At 52.7% G+C, this 16,934-nt stretch overlaps 1 protein-coding gene across 13 annotated transcripts in view; it reads right to left on the bottom strand.

Moving 5' to 3' along the window:
- The window catches only part of PAX2 (paired box 2), a 90,027-nt gene that overhangs the window by 11,256 nt on the left and 61,837 nt on the right, over positions 1-16,934 (bottom strand). For all 13 annotated transcript variants that reach the window (XM_065923135.1, XM_065923136.1, XM_065923130.1 and 10 more), the window contains 2 exons: positions 10,541-10,716; positions 8,205-8,331 (listed from right to left, as the gene is read on the bottom strand). In XM_065923135.1, the coding sequence (XP_065779207.1) occupies positions 8,205-8,331; positions 10,541-10,716 (303 nt within the window). The remainder of the gene's footprint in view (positions 1-8,204; positions 8,332-10,540; positions 10,717-16,934) is intronic.

The following is a 16,934-nucleotide window of genomic DNA, read 5'->3' as shown; positions in this document are numbered from 1 at the left end:
CTCCAGAAGGTTTCCCTGGGGGTCAGAGGTGCCTGTGTGAGGGTCCTCAGCCCCAGGCTCTGTCTTGGCCTCATAGCTCCTTATCCGGAGGTTGGCCTGCCCTGGGCTCCAGCAGAGGGGGCTGTTTCTGCAGCTCAGGGCGGCTGCTCTCCCAGCCAATCTGGCTTCCCACCCACAGCTGGACCTCTGTTCCCTGGGGTGTCCTTGGCAGGGATGCTACTCACAGCTATGGGGGTAGAGTGAGGCCTTGCACCTCGACAGCTAACCTGCTGGACACAGTCAATCATGCTGTTCCTGCCCTTCTCCCAGCACACAGTCCCTGACCTGGCCACGCTAGCCTGCTGGCCCAAAGCCCCATAAGAGGTGCTCCTATAACTCGGCTGAACCATGGATGGAGCTGCAGCCTTAGGATCCTGGCAGAATGACAGGGAGTGCTGGCAAGAATTGCATTCTCAAAGGACTGAACTGAACAGGAACGTGACTATCCTCTAGTATAAGTGCCTCGTTTTACAGAGGAGGAAAGTAAGGCTCAGACAGAGGGGACAAATTCCCTCTCCTCTTTCACTTCCCCAGGCTACCACCTTCTCTGGCTTCACTAGCAAGTTGCAAATGGAGTCTTTAGGTGCTGGCACTCCGGAGGCTGGGCCTGGGCTCGCTGATGGGCTCCCAGCCCCTCGTGCTGGGTGGGCAAAGGTTAAGCCTGTTTGCACAGTCTCTCGATGCTCCAGGTCTCCCAGTTCCTCTCTGGCTTTATTTTGTTCTCTGAGAGCGCTGAATTGTCAACTCTAATCCTTCTGAAAGCGCAGCGTTTTTCAGGCACTCTGTGTAAGTGAGACCCTAATCCCAAGGAAAACGGCCACTTAAGCTGCCAGAGCATCAGGCCGCTCTCCAAGCCTACTGCAGGATTTCCTCCCTCCCCAGCCGCTCCCCTCCCCACTCCGCCAGCCTGAGGAGGAGAGGGGAGGATTTCAGGCTGAAGACGTGCAAAGCCCTCTCCGAAGTAACAACAGTGGCAGGGCTTGCCTCCCAAAGCTCAGGGCTGAAAAAGTGCTGGTTTGTTTGTCCCGAGGCTACAGCTCAGAACCTGGGAAGAAAGGATTCTGATTACCCTGGGGTGGGGGTCTTCCTGTCACCTTGTTGGGGTGACTGGCTCTATAGGGGAAACGGCCTTTTACTTAGGTGACTCCGAGACCACCAGGGACATTTCTGAGTCCTTGGTCCCCATACACACCTATAACATTCACGGGGACACCGCTATTTAGGGTTTCTGGTCCTTCAGGAAAGGTTGGCTTGGCTGACTTCACTTTTACTTAGCCAACCTTTTCTTCTTAGTACCGAATAATGGAATAAATAGGTTTAGTGCTGGGGAATCCCTCCCCCCACCTTGGGAGAACTCTCCTTTGGGACACTTCAAGCATCTCTAAATATCTACAGCAGCTGAAATTTCCCTATAACCCAGCTAACCATGAAAACAGTGCCCAGTGTTCTCTCTCTCTCTTTTTTTGACTAGGTCACGCAGCATACAGGAGGATCCTAGTTTCCTGACCAGAGATCAAACCCTTGCCCCCTGCACTAGAAGCATGGGGTATTAAACCACTGGACCACCAGGGAAGTCCCCAGGGAAGTTTTCTACTAGGCAACACTTTTTTTTTGTAGTTGGCTACTATGTGCATTTGCCATAAAGATCATTGATCCCTCAAAAATATTTTGATTTAAATTCAAACTGTCCTCTCTCCTTGATCTCTAAATAAATCAGTGAGACCATGCTGTGGAGGGCCAAATACAGCCTATTTGGCATGCTCAGCCTTTGGGTCTCATGGATGGAAGGAGGAGATGAAGGCAGGAGTCAAGAGGAGAAGCCCAAAGTAATGGGCCAAATTTGAGCTCAACTTAGAAGCCCATAGAATTACATCTTTGCTAAGATGCCAGAGAGCCGTTTATAACTTCTTCCTCTTCCCCATGCCTCTCCTTCCCTCAGTGGCTCCATTAACAGCCCCGGGTGCTTCTGTCCAAGGCTCCCTGCTGGGGAGGGCAGCCCATCACTGCTTGGGACAGCTGGTGAGCACAGTCATGGGTGTAGAATTGGGGCTGGAGATTAGGGTGGTACAGCTTTTATTGTGTTCAAATTTGACCTAACTCTCCCAATCCTAGAGTAAATTAATGACTTTTCTTGGCAATATCTTTTCCCTCTAGAGGTGGACTGGATGAAGGAGGAAGGGAAGGAGCCCTGATCCAATGATTCCCTAGGCTGCAGACCCACAGCACCCACATTATCTGTCAATGTCTCATTGCTATGGAAATGCCCCCATAATTAAATCAGAGTTGATGTCTGGGGGCTGGTGGTCCTTGGGGATGTGTCTGGAGGCCTCAGGGATGTTTGGAGAAGGCTAGCCTCTTATCAGTGGGCCTTCTCAGCTGAGGAGAAGCCCTCTTGGCTTCATCCAGCCACCATAGCAACGGGCTCTGACTTGCCATGTGTCTGAAGTTGTCCTAGCCCTCTCCTTTCAAGGTTGGAGAGAAACTCTGATGTCTGTGCCCTAAATTCCTCTAGCTAATCACGGACTTTGAGCTGACAGACAAGGCTAGGAGACTCCCAGCCTCCTTCAGAAACATTTCTCAGCCTTTATTGCCCTCTCCTCCCCCAAGGGGCTGGCCAAGGGCTAAGCTGTTTGTTTTATGGAGGGAAATGCAGTCGTATTGGAAGGGGGTTGTTAACTACAGGAAAGAGGTATTTCCTAGAGGTCCTCAGGACTCCTGGAGCAAGAGGAGGGTTTCCCAGGGTCCACACCTCTATCTGCAAAAAGGCCACTTTCGCTCACCATCCCAGCTGTGGGTAAGGAGACTGAACTTCTAACAGTCTGCAACCTTTTCTCAGAAGCTGAGCCCACACAACTCTCTCTAGGCCCCAGGGGCCAGCCCCTGATTTTCTTTGAACTTTGCCTTACTGGTTTCCTCCACCTCTGCTCAAATTTACCAGCTTCCAGAAGAACCCCATCTTCTGCTCCCTCCCCTGCCATGGGTGGTATTTCCTGCTTAGGCAGCATCCACACCTCCTCCCAGATCTCAGCTACAGGTTCCTGTAGAGCTGCAGTCTCTAGGCACCAAGAGAAATTTCCCTGAGCTCTCGAATAAAACCAGCTTATCCCCACCAGGGTGGGGAAGCTAACAAGGCTTTTTAGAAATTTCACCATAAGGGAGGAATGGACCGTCCCTGCTACAGTTGTCCAATGTTCAGACACTTTTCCGAAAGGGAAGATTCTCTGCTGAGACTTAGCAGTATGGGAGCTTGGATAAGAAGGCGACAGGCCCTACTTTCAGGGCTGCCGGGGGGTCCTCTCTTTCCATGCCTCCAAGTCCCCAGACAACATGATTTAGGTGTCTTCTTTGCCCTTTTAAGGTCACTATTACCTGACTAGTTGCTGAGCAGTGGTGAGGAAGGGGATGTGGGATCAAGATATGTGGTTAACACAAAATATACTTTTAGATGGAGGAATCAATGGCAACCCACTCCAGTATTCTTGCCTGGAGAATCCCCATGGACAGAGGAGCCTGCAGGGCTGCAGTCCATTGGGTCACAAGAGTTGGACACAACTGAGTGACTAAGCACACCCACACATACTTTTAGAAATAATTTTTAGAATTTTAAGCACGCTTACTATATAGTTGCTTTTGGATTGTTCTGGATTGTTTTGGATTATTGTTATCTCCAATTCTTGGGGGGTATTAATTGTTCTGCTTATAACTTCTACTAACTCTCCCTCATAATAGTCTGTATTTATATGAGGTCTGTCATTTGATGTAGTGAGCTCATTTTTAGTGGTGGACTTGTTTCTGTGGGAGTCCCATGAAGATTTGCCCTTGTCCTGCTGGGGTTTCTAAGTGGGTTACCATCCTGGACAAATTTGTATGTAAGTTCTTCGCTGGGAGTTCCTGCCACATGGTGTACATTTGGACTCAGGGTGAGGCTTGGGGCTTCCACTTCTCATAGAGACATTATATTGCCCTCATTTGCTTCCATGGGCCCTGGGGATGACTCTGCGGCTTCCCTTTCATAGACAGTGTTGTCCTGCTTTGTTCCTGACTTTATTCAGGGGAATACTCAGCTCCAGTTGCTGCTTCTCTGGGGCCCAAGATCATGTTTTCCGTCTGGTGTGTTACAACCCCAGCCTCCCCCAGTTAGGGTCTGCCTCCAATGTGGCCTCTCACACATTGCTCTGGGTTTGAATCTCCCTCTGTTTCTGATACCAGAGGGTGAGGTTTGGTTGTGTATTAGCAATTCTCATTGTTATTTATCCAGCTGTGTTTTGGTGAGTTTAGCCTGCCTTGTTTCTGGACATCGATCTCATTCATCTATTACCCCCTGGGACTTAAAAGAGGGTGGGGAGAACTTCACTGGCATAAAGCTCCCTAGTGCGCAGTAGTGAGCCTCACCAGAGGCTGTGAGGCCCACTCACTCAGTTCAGCAGCTCTGCGGCCCAGTGTATCCCTTGGGTTCTAGAGAGAACATGGAGAATCTCTGTACAAGCCCTGACTTCCTCCTCCCACACCATCTTGCTCCACTGGGGCTCCCGGGCAGGGAACCTGCTCTCATTATCAGGGTGGATCTTCACCAGGCAAAGGGACTCTCTAAATGCTCAGAAGCATCTCCAAGTGACTTTGGGAATCCTGAAACTAGTATTCATCTTACTCTCGCAGATCAACATCACTGCCAAGGTCCCTTCACCCTCTTCTGCAGCTGCAGACCTGGCCAGGCACACGACAAGAGGAGTCACAGTGAGGAGGTCATGGGAAAGAGAGGCTCTTTTCTACCAGTGATGGGAGACGCGGAGGCATCAGCACAGTCAGAACCAGAGTCCTCACTGAAAAGGCCCTGACTCAAAGGCCCCTGGCACCACTGAGGGGTTGATGGCAGCCTCGCTCTGAGGTCCTTTGAAAGGGTAAGAAGGTCGTAGAAGGTTGCCACAGCCAGGCAACCTGAGGAAGCTTGGGGCTAAAGTGCCCCCCACCCACTCTCTCATCCATTTGGCCCCCTTTGCCTTATCACTTAGGAGAGACTCGGCTCTGTTCCAGACCAGCAGCCTAGAGCAGTGGGCTGGAGAGAAGAGGTGCTGCTGAGCTGGAGCAGCCCAGCGGCGGAAGGGAAAGTGGGTGATAAATTTAAATAACCAGCTTGACTTGGCAGCTTGCTGAGTTGTGATGCAGTGAAATTAAAATCTCGGCAGAACTTGCAAACACTACCCAGAAAAATCCGTCTCTCTCTCTGGTTCCACGATGAAAGGTGGGGAGGGGAGGCATTCGGGCCAAGCCCCAGCCTCCAGCAGCCACCCTTGCTTGCAATGTGATTAGCTGTGTCCTGGCCCACTGGGCTCCACTCTCCCCTCCAAACAATAGTCCAGGTTCCTCTCTCTTCTCAGTCCTGACCTTGTGGAACAGCTGCATCAAGTGGCTGGTGAAGTTTGAAATCAGCCTCTGGTGCCAGGAGGTGGCAGGAATATCAATAAGGTCGGCTTGTTGGGTTGGGCTAGGACTTCCTGAGCTGTTTCTTTAGGACTCGAAGAGGTTTACAGCCTCAGCTGCCTGTCTCCTGGGAGGAAGATGAACTGGGGGTTTAGTTTAGCATATGGAAGGTGAAGAGGGCTCCTCAAACACCTGAGCATATTCAAGCTGGACTGTGGCCACAGGATGCCCTATCTCAGCTGGAGAACACACCTGGCCAGAATCACCTGCTGGAAAGCTCCAGCCCTTTCCTCCCCCACCAGAGCCCTTCTTACTCTCCAACCAAATAAAACCATAAAGAATCTTAGAGGAGAATTTTTCAAATACACTAAAAGCCACTCCTGCATCTGAGCTGTTCTTGGAACCCAGTTCTAGATACCAACATCCTTCTAGAAAAACTCACCCAAAATCCACCTCTCTGATGTCCGCTCTCTTTATATCACTACTCACTGCTACCCACAAACTCCTGGCCTGAAGGCCAACTTGCTGGACCCAACTCCTGAGATGGTCCAGGAAACCTCTGGGCACTGCACTGTTCCTCACCTTGACAATACCTCCAGCAAATTCTGTTTGTCCCCATAATAAACACATCATGAATCATTCATCTTTAATAGATTATGCAAATTAGGAGGACATAAAATCAACAAAGATCAATAACTCCAGTCGTTTAATTGCCAGCAAAAACATTTTAAGAATGAGCATAATCTGTAGCCCTTTCTTGGGTAATGGCACCATTAATCCAAACCTTGGATCTTGGCCTAAGTGTAGAAAAATCATTCCTTGCCCCCTTACCCCCTCCCACCTCCCCTCCCCCACTCCTCCACACACTTCTCTCTTTTTGGTAATTTCCAGTTTCTGAGCGAGTTTCCCCGTCATTACCACTGGTGAACAGCTCCGAATGTTAATGGTTCTGCTTTTGTTACTCCTCGCTTGATTGAAATGTCGCATACAGATTGAGATGTTAGTGCTAACTTGCCACCTGGGAATGTCAAGCTGGGTCTGAAATGAACTTTTCTCACACTTGGATCCAGATGGATCAGCCGGAGATGTTCCCAGGCTGAGCTGGGACCGTTCCAGGGCCATGGGGGGGAGGCGGGCGGGGGATGCTCAAGGTGGAGGCACTTTTCTGCACCAGCCTGAGTTCTCCTGCTGTAGGAACCCTGCCCCAGAGATCCTTCTATCCACTCCAGAAAGCCTCTACCTTCTGGATGGTGGCCCTGGGCCCAGGGAAGCATAGCTGGGGTTAGAGAAGTCTTCTGGGCTCTGATTTGCTGCTGCCTTGGGGTGGGCCACCTTTGGGAAGTGACCACTGTAACTCTCAGCAGATCAGAAGAAATGTGACCCAGCCTAGGCCATCGCTCTTCCTTGGGTCGGAACACCTACAGCTCGGAGAGCTTTTTGTACTGGGTTTGGAGTGTCTCCTGCTGAGGGACAGTGGGTCCTGTGCTGTGTCCTGACCCAGCTTTTAGCTGTCACTCCCAAAAGCCTGTCCAGAACTCAAACTCTGACTGCCTAGGCTAAGAGTTCAACTCTGTCCAGGCCGGAAACAGTGAGACTAGGACACCCCTTAAGGAGAATCTGCAAAAGCAAACAACAGGGCTCTCCCAAGCTCCCCGGGTGGAAGACGGTGGCCACTTGCAGCCCATCTCAGACCTGAGCCGTGTTCAGAACAGCTCCAAGTTGAAACCTGTCCTCCAGTGAGGCCGAGCCCGCTCCCTGTCTCTGCTGCTGGCTGCTTACAGCTGGGCTTCCAGGTCCCCAGGCCACCTCCACTCGCCTTGCTCGGTAGGTAATGCCTCAGCATCTCCCAATCCCCACCGAGCCCCTTCTCAGTCATTCTCTCCTCCAAGGAACAAACGGCACATTGGCTTTATTGTCTCCAGAATAATTAGGTGAATTTTAATAACACCTCGATGTGTGTCCCTCCCACTTGGGCACTTTCCTGGCCCGGAAACCCTTTTCTGCAGTGCCAGCCTGCAGCTCGGAGGCCAGGAGTGTCATCAGCTGGGCCCTCCACTGCGCCGCACCTCAGCCTTCTTCCCCTCTAGCTGCCTCTGCTGCTCTTCATCCACCTGGATTAGGTGCCCCGCCCCCTGCATCGAGGGACAGGACCCTGTCTGGCCTTGAAATCAAGCCTTGGTCTCAGTGATGTCTCTGAGAAGCTGGAGAAGGGCTGAACTAATTGAGCTTATCTATTACCACAGAACCGGATGCCATGCCCTGAAGTCCAAAGCCACAGATTTGGCACTCCCTGGTCGCCCAGAGGAGAGGGACACAGGTCCTCCAGAGGACTTGGGGACACGGGAGTGTGGAGGCTCAACGTTGGGCACTCAGGCTCCATTCTTGCTGGCCTGGCTTATTTACCCTCCTTCTCCCATTCACATCCTAGCAAGAGGCTCATAATTCTCACCACCTTGGTAGAGGCAAGAAAAAAAGGCAAAGAAAGAGGCTACAGGATGGGCAGAAAGAACCAGCTATCACCCCTCCTGGCTTTGACTTTTCCAGGCTGCGGCACACAGAGACTCTGCCCACGATGTTTTCTCCCACATCTGTACACATCTGTTGAAGAAGCGCTCTGGCTTTTGGAGACTCGCTCTTTCTACAGAGATCATGGCAGGGAGCCCACTTGTCACACTGGGCCCCAGATGGCATAGGCTGAGGCGCCCCCACTGAAAGCAGTTTCCCCACCCTCCTGAAAACCCCCTTACCGGTCACAACAGGGTATGTCTGCGTGCCTGACACGTTGCTGCCCAGCTCAGGGTTGGTAGATGCAGATAGACTCGACTTGACTTCATCAAGCCCAGGGGTCAGGGCTGGGAGGGAGTACTCATTCCCCTGGGAGGAGAGAGAAAAGAGACAGCTCGCTATTGACGCACACATGCGGAGAGAGGCCTCGGTGTGCAGATGGGGAGGAGGGACAGGGAGCCCTCCCAGATGGGGTGGAAGGAGCTGGCCAGGCAGAGGGCGGGGAGGGTGGGAGGGGTGGGCTCAAGGGATGATGCAGAGTTGTGTGTGGGGGGAGGCAGACCTGACTCTGGGAAGTTGAGGGGCAGCCTGTCCAGTCTCGGTGGGTATCCAAGCACCCTTGACCTCTCTGTGGCATCTCCTGCTTAAGAAGCCCCCAAGGGCAAGGTGTAGTAGTGGGAATCCCCCCGGTAAGAGGACAGGGGTATTTTCAGATGCCCGGGGGTAGGGAGTCTCAGGGAGGAGAGATGAACCCTGATGCGATGGCGGAGGCAGGAGCTGGGGGAAGGGCCTAGTGGGGCCTCCAGCCTGGTACTGCTGGGCCGCTGATCGGGTGCTGGCGCCCCTTTTTAAAAAACAAACAAAGACAGCCTCACGGGCCCCTCGCTCTCTGCCTGTGCACTGGGGTATGAAATTGGGGAGGGGGAGAGTCCACATGGCCAACAGAAGGGTGGGAGGGGGCCAGTCATTGACTCTGAAAGGGTGTCCTGCCTGAAACACTCCGGTAATTGCCTTTTTATTGCAGCCACCGCCAAGCCAGACCCCAGAGCTGGGCCGACCAGGAGCCCGCACAAAGCAGGAAAAGTTGCTCTGATTAATATTACGTTAAATTAAAACTGATTTTCTGCGCTTTCGGGTCCGTTTTTTTCTCTTCCGCTTCCTGGCCCCCCCCAGAGGACCCCCCCGACTCCTTGGCTGGACAGGATTGCCTCGTCATTTCCAATTCCTTCTCGTATTGATCTTCCTGTAGAAATCAGTTTTGTAATTAGCTGCAAATTAGGCCTTCTACTGGGGGTGAAGCTGCCCCCTGATTTATCACCAGAGTAATTCGCTGTGATCGGAGAGAAATTAAAATGAACTCAATTAGGCTTCGGATTTGCTTTATGGGCCCTGCTCCGAGTTTCAGGGGGAAAAATGACTGTGCTGGTGTTTAATAGTCTAATGAAAGTAAATAAAGGTTATTCATTGTAATACAGCCGGGGACTCGGGGAGGGTGCACCAAGCCGCCCGCCTCGGCCGGCTCCTCCTTTGTTGGTTTATGGCTCAGGGCACCTTAAAAAGACTTTTGATTTTTGTTTTATGAAGACAAACAGCTTATGGGATAAAAGGACGGGCGGGGAGAAAGGCGAATGGCTGGGAGCTGTTGGAGTCCCGAGTAGAGTGGCGCTGTGCATTGTGAGTGGGTGTGAGCTGAGTGTGCAAACATGGCAGGCTGTGTTGTGCTGGCTGTGGGCCTGGCCCAGGCCGTAGTGTGGGGAGAATGTGTGTGCGCTCCTGTGTCGGAGCATGCACATGCAGCGGGGGTGGGGGGCTATCCTGTCTTCTGGGTGGAGGCGGGCATGGAGGGGTGCTGAGTTGGTGGTCCTGGGGAGGGCACACCAACTGGCTGATGGGCTCCGGGGGGAAGGGTGGGGAGGGAGCAGGTGGGTGCTGGATCGTCTGTGAACACATGCACACGGGTAAATGTCAGGAGTCAGGAGGTGTGTTCTGTGTATTGTGCTGGGGTGTTCTGGGTTGTTCTGCATCTGTGGGAAGTACTGGGTCTGAGGGGTGGGCTGTCAGCCTGCCTGGGGTCATGAAGGACAGCCGGGTGAGGGAGCAGGAGGCAGGCACTGGGCTCTCCTCCTGACATCTTCTAGGGCAAGAAGAGCATCCAGGCTTCCTCAGACTTTCTGTGGGACCCTGGGGGCATTTAGGCAAGGGGTGTTCCTGAGTATCCTATGCCAGGAGCACAGGATGGCAGGGCTGGAAGTGACCTGTCAGGTCTTCTGTCCCAGCCCTTCATTCTACAGACAGGGAAACTGAGGATGGGGCTGAAACTGAAAGGGGGTAAGACTCGCCTACGGCCATACTTGCACCCGAAACTCACCATTTCTAACTGCCACGTACCATGATGATTTTCTCAGCTCTGTCATGATGCCCTTGTGTGAGGGTGCTCTCAGGGTGCACACGCATGGCATACCTACAGGCAGCACACGTGAAGCTGGGTGTGCACCTGGCTGACCTGTGTGCACGATCTCCAGCAGCCTTGTTCTGCCCAGTCCCTCTCCCTTCTCCAAGCAGGCAGCTCCTTCCTCACCTGCTCTGATTTGATGTGCTCTGATGCCTGGAAGACGTCAGGGTAGGAAGGACGCTCAAAGACCCGATCCAAAGCTTCCAGCTGCTGCTGGGTGAAGGTGTCAGCCCGCAAGTGCTTCCGCAAACTGTCCACGCCACTCTGGGAGTCTCCATTGGGGACTGAGCCCTCGGACACATCTGGAGGACACAGGGATACTCGGGGCATGAGCACAGGTGAGCAGAGGCCCGGAGCGAAGCAGTGGGCAAAGGGGGTGGGCACTTGGCTGGGCGCCCTGGGCCCCGCACCCCTTCTAGTCCTCCTACGCCCAGTTTTGAGGCTTGAGGGGCTGACCCAGGGGCTGGCCATGCCTCAGAGTCCTGACTGAGGGAGCCAGCACCCCTGAACGACCTGGGAAGACAAAGGGACGTTGTCACAGCTGGGGGTGGGGGTGGGGAGGACTAGGCAGAGGTGGGGGAGCCAGAGGGGCTCTTGGGCACCGTCTCCTCAGGACAAGTCTCCCCTGGACCCCTCCTGTCCCTCAGCCCTGGGTCAGCCTGGGGGGAGGAGCTGGATATCTAAGGCCAGCATTACTGAGCCTGTGGAGAATTGAACTTGGCTCTGAGATGAATTTCAGTTCCACTGACTCCAAGGGTGGAAAATCATCAAATCTCCGAGGCTGAGTGTAACACAGAGACTGGGTGAAGTAATTAACTTCACCACTGAGGGAGGAGGGACTCGGGGCCCAGCAGAGGCGCTCTTTCTAGGTCGGGCCCAGCCTGAGGTTGGAGCAGGAGGAAGGCAGGTGACCCGGGAGCCAGAAAATGCGACTCGGGCAGAGACTGAAGCCCCGGGTCCTTGCAGATGCTGTGTGTGCTCTGAGGCAACCCCCCTCTCAGCCTCTGTCCTTGACCTGAACTCTGGCTAAACTCTGCCAGAGGCCTGCTCCTTGGCCACTTGGTTCCTCTTGCCATCTCCACAGGAAGCTGAGACTCACCCCGGGTCTGGAATACCAGGACGGTACCAGAGCGCCCACTCCCTGGGGCTGCGGGCCAGTCCCATCTGTGTGCTGCTTTCCCTGGGCCTCCCACCACTCGGCTCCCCCTGCCTCCCTGGCCCTGCCCTCTCCATCTGGCCCGCAGGGGTTTTCAGAGTGCACAGTGGGCCAAGCACCCGCTCTGCTCACATTCCCCGAACCACTGTCCCGCCACCCCCCGGGCCCAAAGCTGGGTCCTCACAGTCACCACTTGGCCACTCCTTGGCTTCCTTCAGTCTGAAACCAGCTGGGGAGTCTTGGACCTGGGGCCAGCCATGCTGGAGGCCCCAGGGTGTTCCTCTGGGACTGTTATATATATCAGTTTATAGGTGATTATATGATATGATATAATCAATATTGCATTATATACAGTAACACCATACAGTATCATTCAGGAGACCATAGAAAATATTACATATTGATTAACCTCAACCTGCAACCATCGTCTCTTGCTGGTCTCCCAGATGGAGCAAGGGGGTCTGCTTTCCTAATGGGACTTCCTGTCTTCACTCCATCCTGGAGGGGATGGGAAAGCAAAGAAAGTGTATGTGTGTGTGTGTGTGTGTGTGTGTGTGTGTGTGTGAAAGAGAGAAATGGAGACCAGGATGATGTCTGAGGTGGAGAGACAGGCACAGGGACAGCATGAATGATATTTCTATGTTCCCTATGTTCCTAAGGCCACAAAACTTGTTGTGTTTTTTCTGTGTAAGCCTCTGGAATGATTTTCTGTCTTAGAGGGAATGTGTGCTTTTCTCTATATGCGTTAGGTGGTGACATATTTATTTTTCCCTTTTGTGTATCTTCTGTGTATATGCACGCATTTGTACACATATACACATCCAGATAAGTGTCTGGGTATGTATAAGTGATAGCACAAGAACCTTTTGGAAAAGGTGTGTGTGTGCTGGTGTGACTGCACAGGAAGCATGAACCCACATCCCTATGTTTCTCCTGCACCTACTTCTCTTTCAAGGACGTGCCATCATCCTAAGGCCATCCCTTGGAGCTATTAATATTTGCATGTGTCATTGTGTCTAATCTTCTGTTGCTGGAGTCCTACCTTTTAGGGAAGCCTTTCTGTCCGGGCAGAGAGAAAGAGTGAGTGTCTTTGTGTGTGGTTACCCCAGTGTCACCAGTGGGTCCTGGGGAGTCAAGTGCATTTGTCTGTGAACACAGCCTCACACGCTATGTGCATGTGCATGGGTGTGTGCTATGTGTAGTGAGACTCATACTTTGCCTCTGTGTAGATTTGTGTATATGCCTGTGTGTGGCTTGGCTCAGCCCGTGTGTGTGTGTGTGTGTGTGTGTGTGTGTATGTAGGGGCTGAACTGAAGCTTTGTCCTTAGGTCACTGGCTGGAGGAGTCTCTTTTCCTTCATTTATTCAGGGGCCCTTCAGATCTTGACAAATCTGTCACTCTAAATTTGCGAGAGATTATGGTGCTCTCTCCCCAGCCCGCAGAGAGGTGATATATGATATCTGCTGCCCCTATTGATTGCCTGATCTGGTGGCAGAGGCCGGCGAAATGAACTTGAAATGAACATCATGCCTCAACTCATTGTGCGTATAATACACTACTTAATCCCACATTTTTCAGCCGCTATGGAATTCAATTGATCAATCATGTTCCACTGATAGTACTGTTTTAGGGGTTATTGCTGCTCCCTCCACTCACTGACCTTTTTATTTATTTATTTTTTTTCGTATACTCAGGCCCTGGTGATAAGACAGGTTACAGAGGCAGCCACGGAAAGGGGAGGGAGGAAAGAAAGGTGAAAGGAAGGCTGCTCTGGAAGAGGTGGTGGGGAGACTGGGAATGGGGGGAAGGGGAGAGGGAAGGGGGGTGGGGTGGGGAAGAGACAGAAGGTGCCAGAAGGGCAGAAAAGCAAACCAGGATAGTGGAGGCATGAGGCTACCAAAGGCTTGAGGAGACCCCCCCAAAGGAGAAGGAAGGGGATAGGGAGTGGGGAAGGCAGCAGTCGTGATGAATGGCGAAGGAGCACAAAGAAAGTTGTGGGGAACAGGGTGGAGAGTCGCAGGGCCAGGGAGAGGACAGTGGCATTACTGGTCGGGGACAGGGCGGCAGTGCCCCCCGGACCAGCCAGCCGGCCCACAGGCTCTCACAGGCTCTCCCCAGAGGCCAGGGTGACACCCTTCCCTTGGCTAGGGAAGGCAGGAGGAGCGAAAGCAGGAGGAAGGGTAGAGAAGGGAGGCAGGCAAGGAGGCCTGGACTCAGAGGTCCAAGGAGGAGGAAGCTCAGGGAGGGAGGAAAGCCAGAGGCAGAGACAGGGCAGAAAGAAAGAGGGGAAGGAAGGGAAGAAGCTCCCCGCACCAGATGCCTAGAGAAGCTCAGGCCGTGCTGAGGGCATTTGCCCACTTGCCGTAGGAATGAGCCCAGCTGGCTCTGCTTTCCTGGAAGCCCAGGGATCCAGAGGAGGAGCACAGTCCAGGAGCCCAGGGATCCAGAGGAGGAGCACAGTCCAGGACCCGGGTGGGGGTGGGGCTGGAAGGCAGAGGGCAGAGGAGGGAAGAAGAGAGTAGAGGAAGAACAGAGACCATGAGAGAAGAGAGCTGAAAAGGAAGAGAACACAAAGCCGTTGCCAGTGCCTCCCACTGGTGGGGGTGCATCCTCAGGACATGGAGAAAGAGGGCCCGGGTGGGCCTTCCCAAAGGTGGAGTCTCAGAGGTGGCATCGGGGGAGGGATGGGGCTGGGCTAGGAGACACTGCCAGGCCCAGGCACTGGAGAGCTCTCTGGGGCGAATATGGAGGAAGAGGCAGAAGCAAGTCTTGATCTGGGCTGAAGAGCGAGCAAGAAGGAAAGTGATTAGATAGCATCCACCATGCCAAGGAGCCAGGCTGGGAGCTCCCCATGGGCAGGAACCATGACTAGTGCATCTCTATAGCTCCAGTGCCAGGCACGGCGCTGGGCACAGAGTTGGTACTCAATGAATGAATGAGGCTCTCCTGGGTAGCATTCAAAGCCGGACCCCTGGCAGAAGGTCTCTGAACCAGCCACCTGGCTGACTTGGCATCCCAGGACATCCAGTCACTTGTCAGGCAAGTCCCATGCAGCTCCAGGTGTCAGAGGATGTGGGAAGCTCACAACAGGCCCCTGCATAGACTCACACACATTCTGCGCCCGCTCCACTGCTTGTTAACTTTCAATAGCATCAACTCTGGTCCATGGAGGCCCTTCCCACTCACACCAACACCTTCCTGCCTACCTATAGTACTTCTGTCCAAGAGACAGAGCACACGGTGTCCCCAGTTAAGAGTGAAACTTGATCTCAGAGCTGCAGATGCCATCTAAAGCAGCTGGCAGAGGCTGCTTGAGAACAGGGCCCAGAGATGGCCCTTACATTGGACTCCCCACACCACAGCTCTGATCACAAGGTGTGGGATAAAGTGGGTCTACCTGCTTATTTCTGGTTCCAGGGAAGTCCTTCCCTAAATGACACAGTGGGCCCTCAGTCTTCACCTTGATGGGAAAACCAGCCCAAGCCTTGTCAGGGCTCCAAGAGAAGGGCAGGAGTATGATGCCACATGTCCTGAACTTTCTGGAGCAATTCTGATTTCCAATATCTTTTCCCACTCTCAGGCCCCACTTTCAGATTGAGGTTGGAAAATGTGGTTGCTGAAGGTTTAGCAACCTTGCTCCCTCCCCCGAGGGGACACCCTGCACTTGTTGGTCTCAGTATGTGGAGGGTTCAGTCCTATTCTGCTGTCCCTGCTCAGCCACCATCCATGAGCAGCTCACAGCACTGAGAGCTTGTTCCATTTAACCCTCCATCTAATTCTCCCAACAACCTGTGAGGTAGATGCTGTGATACCTCTTTTAAAGATAAGAATGGGACTTCTCTGGCAGTCCAGTGGTTAAGAATTCATCTGCCAATGCAGAGGACACGAGTTCAAGCCCCAGTCCAGGAAGATGCCACTTGCCGCAGGGAGACTAAGCCTGTGAGCCACAACTACTGAGCCTGCATTCTAGCATTGGTGCTCAGCAACAAGAGAAGCCACCTCAATGAGAAGTCTGCACACCACAATCAGAGAAAGCCTGCAAGCAGCAGCAACGAAGACCCAGCACAGCCAAAAATAAAAACATTTTTTAAAAAAGGAAACAGAGGCAGGGAGGTTAAGTGGCTTATCCAAGGCCACGCAGCTGGTAGATGAGTTTGGATTTGAATTCGGGTCTGTTTGAACCCAGAGCCTGCCCTCCACATCATTTTATTCTGCTGCCCGGGTCCCAAACCCAGGGGACCCAGCTGAGGGGCCCCTGACCCCATCCAGGACGCTGTGTCCCTCCCAGCCTCCCCCCTTTCCTGATTTGCACCCTCCCTACACTGAAGCTACAGCCTATGAGCTGCTGAGCCCAGACTGTAAGAAGAATGATGAGGGGACACTTGGTCCAAACTCCTCAGTTTAAGGTAATAATAACCAGCAGGGTGGGCGGTGAGGTGGGGGAGGGGAGGTGACCAGTCCAAGGTCACTCTACTAGGCAGCAGGACTCTCAGAACTGGAGCCCATTCCAGGTGCCTTGTCTACTCAGGCATGAGCCATAGCATAGCTGAAGGAGAGTGAGCTCCCGTAAGTCCTTTCCAGAATGAGGCAGCATATAAACAAATTAATTAAACAAACTGCTGACTTAAAACTTTGACGTAGATTATTCTTTCAAAGGGAACAAAGGCTTATATTGTCTTCTCCGACCGCTTCATATTTGCCTAGCAGTTAACAGAAAGCTTTCTTAGACCTTATGCTATTTGGGCTTCCTAACTACTCTCTAAGATAGCTAGGGATTATAATCCCCTTTATACTGGTGGCTCAGATGGTAGAGAATCCGCCTGCAATGCGGGAGACCTGGGTTTGGAAGATCCATTGGAGAAGGGAACATCTATCCACTCCAGCATTCTTGCCTGGAGAATTCCATGGAAGGAGGAGCCTGGCGGGCTCCTCCATGGGGCCCATGGGGTTGAAAAGAGTCGGACACGACTGAGTAACTTTCACTTTTCACTGGTGAGGAAACTAAGGTTCAGAGTAACTGAAATGCAGGTTAAACTAGGGTAAATGGCTAGATCAAGGGCATATCTACGAGGCTCTACCAGGGAGCCTGGCACACGGAAAGTCCCTGTGGACAGTTGTGGCCTGAGCAGCGAGTAGCAGTATCTGCCAGTCCAGCCCACAAGCAGGGCTCCAGCAGTGGGGCCCTGAACTCCATGCAAAAGAAGAGAATTGTAAAACCAAAGATCACCTTGACCAGGAGAGCCACTCACAGGGTAACAGTGATTACTCCCTGATCATGAGCAAATGCTTTTCTTCTCATCTAAGTTTTTCCATATGATCCAGGCTTTGTATAAGAAGCACATACCACTTTGAGAATCATTAACA

This window comes from Muntiacus reevesi, chromosome 2 (assembly GCF_963930625.1).
Source record: "Muntiacus reevesi chromosome 2, mMunRee1.1, whole genome shotgun sequence".
NCBI lineage: Eukaryota > Metazoa > Chordata > Mammalia > Artiodactyla > Cervidae > Muntiacus > Muntiacus reevesi.
Note: the sequence above shows the minus strand (reverse complement) of the source record. Positions and strands in the feature narration are given on the sequence as shown.